The 4,354-nt window shown below is 39.7% G+C and overlaps 1 protein-coding gene across 1 annotated transcript in view; it reads right to left on the minus strand.

The window, feature by feature from the left end:
• Window positions 1-831: 831 nt before the first annotated feature.
• Cenpi (centromere protein I) overlaps window positions 832-4,354 on the minus strand; it is a 49,262-nt gene continuing 45,739 nt past the window's right edge. Inside the window, exons 21-22 of the mRNA XM_013035065.1 lie at window positions 2,172-2,213; window positions 832-1,310 (exon numbers count right to left, since the gene is read on the minus strand). Of these exons, the coding sequence (XP_012890519.1) occupies window positions 1,206-1,310; window positions 2,172-2,213 (147 nt within the window). The 3' untranslated portion in view covers window positions 832-1,205. The remainder of the gene's footprint in view (window positions 1,311-2,171; window positions 2,214-4,354) is intronic.

The raw sequence follows: 4,354 nt of genomic DNA on the forward strand, positions 1-4,354 counted from the left end.
CCTTCTTATTTGCAGTACCAGGCCTCTCCAAAGTCTATCCCTATTCTAGGCATTTTATGAATTGCACCTAGTATGAAATGTTTGCTTAGCTTGTTATTGTTTGTCTTCATTGGATTCTAAGCAATATAAAAGCAGGTATAAAACTAGCACACAGAAGAACCTAATACAGGGGCTGGGAAAGTGTCTCAGTGGTAGAGTGCTTGCCTCACATACATGAGGCCCTACGTTCAATTCCTCAGTACTACATAAACAGAAAAAGCTGAAAGTGGTGCTGTGGCTCAAGTGGTAGAGTGCTAGCCTTGAGCTGAAGAGCTGAGGAACAGTGCCCAGGCCCAGAGTTCAAACCCCACAGCTGACAGGAAAAAAAAAAAGAACCTGGCACATGGTAAGAAACTCAACAAATGTTAATTCAATAAATGAGTAGATGTATAGGATTTCTAGTCTGAACATTTAATAATACAGTTTTTGTTTTAATGGAAAGGGGGGAAAAAGAAAAAGGATCTGGTCTTAAAAGACAAATTCAGCTTCATTCTACTAAAATTACGTCAATTTTATTTAAAAAGAAGAGAGCTATTCCGTAATACTAAAACAAAATTTCAGTATAAATTTTCAGCAGGGTATTCTAGCTGCTGCTATCAATTTTTTTTAAAGTTCAGAATTACTTCTAATAGCAAAGCTGTAATTAGTTTAAGCCTCAACATTTAAAAACTTGGCATATAGATATATACCCAAATAAAATAAAATAGAACAGTTTCATGAAATCAAAACAATATAAACAGAAATGTCTTCTTCACTCTCCTGACAATCGTTTCTACTTCCTTCCCTCATCAGAAGGGCTTTGCAAATCCCATGTGTTATATGCCATTCATTTGATACTGGTGCTGCTGTTCATTGAACAAAGTAGTAATATCCTGGAGATTTCAAAGAAGCAGCTGGCCAAATGGTTGGCATAAGTGCATGTAGGTTAACTGCTACTATGCATTACCTGTTATCTTTTAGCAATGCAACTTATACAGTACATGGGAATGTGACAAAGCTCACCCCAGAGCAGATGTGACTCTTCATGATGGAAAGAGCCTCTGGCGAGGAAGAGGGCATTTTTCATTAGAAGACAGGACTGGGTAATACTTGAAGACAACAGTCAGTTTATAAAACAGTGAAATCATCAACTTTCACTTAATGTCGATCACTTTGGTTATACTCTCTTACTGGGGGGCATAAAAACGTTGAACACTACTTTGTATGAAGAGTTTCAAGCCTTGTAACCCTTCTGAAAATAAATAGTCCAAATACTTATTCCATTTCTGTCCCTGTAGGTAAAGAGAAAGGAAAATTATTTACTGAGTATGTATACTTAGTCTCTATTTCCCTGGGAAAAGTTCACAGCATCTGGATACATCCAGTTAAAGCATGCCCAGAAGGGCGGAGTAACATTCATTCAAACCAGAAAGTACCTATAGTTCAAGGACTAAATATCTCTTTAATTATATTGGTAAAAAAATTATCTGGTCAACTGAACAAAATATTGTGAAATGGAAATATGCCATTATCTTATGCCCTAGACATTTAACATCCCAATAGATAACGCAGTGGCAGGCATTATTTTATTATTGCCTGCAGTATGTACACAGCAGGCATTTCTATAATAATGGGCCAACTGCATAGTATTTTGTTAAATCAGCCTCATGACTACCATCATGCTTCATATGAGCAGTTCATGCTCACAACACCAAACATCCAACAATGGAGTTACCTCCCAGAGAGAGTGAAGAATAAAAGTCACTGGAGCTGGGTGTGAGTGGCTTACACTGGTAGCCCTAGCTACTCAGGAGGCTGAGACCAGAGGATCATGATTCAAAGCCAGCCTGGGCAGGAAAGCCCATGAGATTCTTACCTCTAACTACTCAGAAAAAGCTGGAAGTGGCACTGTGGCTCAAGGGGTAGAGTGCTACCCTTGAGCACAAAGAGGCTCAGGGACAGGGCCCAGGCCCTGAGTTCAAGCCCCGGGTTCAGAAAAAAAAAGTCACTGGAATGACTCCAGAAGGCAAACATTTCACTTTGACTTTGTAGAGGCAGCAGAGTTAATATTTGGATAAAAGGAAAGATATTAAATCTTTGGATGAATTTATCTACATAAAATCTCTGATCAGGATAAAGATAAATTTATTTACCCGAATAGTGTCTACATTTACTGCCTTTTCTTCAGGGTTTTCCTTTAAAAAAAAAAAGGAAAAGAAAAATGAGAAGAAATGGAGAAGAAAATATGTGATTAGCAAAAATCACCAGAAAGTTCTGATAATTCTTCACTCATTTTATCAAGTGCTACTCCTACCATTACTCTTGGATTCCTGTTGACTAAACCCCACTCTAGTTTTCTATATTTCCTTTTCCCTATAGTACAAATAAAGGGAGAATAATTGACAGTAAATAAATGCAGCATCCTTTAGCTAATATATGGCCTTACTGTATTCTTATTCTGTCCTTAGTTACTAGTGTAGAGATGAAGGGTCTTAGAAGAAGGCTTTTTCTGAGGAATGTGATCCTTTACATGAAGGATGAAGAACTTTTCTAAAGCATGAAACTTGAAATCTTTTTTTTTTGTGGGGGGGTCTGGTCGTGGGGCCTGAACTCTGGGCCTGGGTGCTGTCCCTCAGCTCTTCAGCTCAAGGCTAGCACTCTACCACTTGGGCCACAGCACCACTTCCGGCTTTTTCTTTTTGCTTATGTGGTGCTGAGGAATAGAACCCAGGGCCTCAGGCATGCAAGGCAAGCGCTCTACCACTGAGCCACCTTCCTAGCCAGAAACTTGAAATCTTTACTTGTCTATTCTCTGGCTTTGCCTATCACCTAGTATAGTAGATGTTAATAAATCTTGCCAGGCACTAGTGGCTCACACCTGTAATCCTACCTATTCAGGAGGTTGAGATTTGAGGATCACAGTTCAAAGCCAGCCCAGGCAGCAAAGTCCATGATGCTTATCTCCAATTAACCATCAGAAAACCCCCTCAATCTACTAAAACAGTGTCTATGCACTTGAGCCATGAACCTGCTCCTTCCTGGTGAGTATGGCTAAAGGTTCAGACTTCCTTTTTCCATGTAACAGGCCTCATTCATAGTACAAGGGCTGTGACTCAGCTGCAACTGGCTGAGAACACTGCGGCCATGACTATCTGCCCTAGCAATCTCACTGGGCAGAGATTCCATGCTGAAAAGTACACCCAAACACTAGAAGCTTCCATATTTCCCAGGGCCTAATGGCTCAGAGATATTATTTCCAGAGAACTAATCCATAAAAAGGGAGCTGAAAAGCTCTCTTCAAAGGAAATTTTATTTCAAACAGGGTACAGGAAAGTCCAAACCTAGGTATGTCCTAGAAAACAAGTCCCTTATCTTAGAGAAAGAAAGTAAACTATAACTGAGCCAACTCATCAGGAAGAACCAGAGAAAGAACAATTAAGATCCCTCCTAGGGACAGACAAACCTTATAGACTGGCCTCAAAAACTATTCTTGCCTGAATTTAAGTCAGTAAGACAGCTGAGCAATTTGTGCCTCAGAGCATTGATGAAAACAATAAAGCAAGTGGCAAGTAATTAGTGCAGCCTAATGAACAGGCTGTAATACCAAAAACAAGCAGACACCTTAGACTGAATAGGGGGAGAGTCAGAGCTTTTAAAACAACTAATGTTCCAGGGTGATTATTTGCATGCCCAATAATGACCAAAACAAGATGAAATAGAAATCAATAACAAAGGGACTAGGGATGTAGCTCAATGGTAGAGTACTCGCTTAGCATGTGAAAGGTCTGGGTTTGAACCCCAGCACTGCAAAACAGAGCAAATACAGCTCTTTCTTTTGTGACTGGGGCTGTAGCCCAAGCATAGATCACTTGCTTTAACCCAGGTGCAGAGAACTGGATTTGATTCCCAGAACCATAAGAAAGAAATAAGTAAGAAGTCAATCATAGAAATTGGGGAAATTCACAAATGTGTGAAAATTAAACACCACATTCCTAAAAAAACAAATGGTAAAAAAAATAAAATGAAAATGAGAAAACATTTTGATATCAATTTCTATCTATAAATGCCTATATTATAAAAAGGAGGACTATCAAAACTAAGGGCAGTGCTATATGCCTGTCGTCCCAGCTCCAGAGGCAGGAGACTCACTCAAATTAGTTTGGGACTAGCCTGAGAAAAGTAACAGGACTCCATCATTTTTTAAAGGAAAATCTCAATTCAGTAATCTTTTTTCTTTTTCTTTCCGGTTGTGGGGCCTGAACTCTGGGCCTGGGCGCTGTCCCTCAGCTCTTCAGCTCAAGGCTAGCGCTCTACCACTTGAGCCACAGCACCACTT

This window comes from Dipodomys ordii, unplaced genomic scaffold, assembly GCF_000151885.1.
Source record: "Dipodomys ordii isolate 6190 unplaced genomic scaffold, Dord_2.0 Scaffold203, whole genome shotgun sequence".
NCBI lineage: Eukaryota > Metazoa > Chordata > Mammalia > Rodentia > Heteromyidae > Dipodomys > Dipodomys ordii.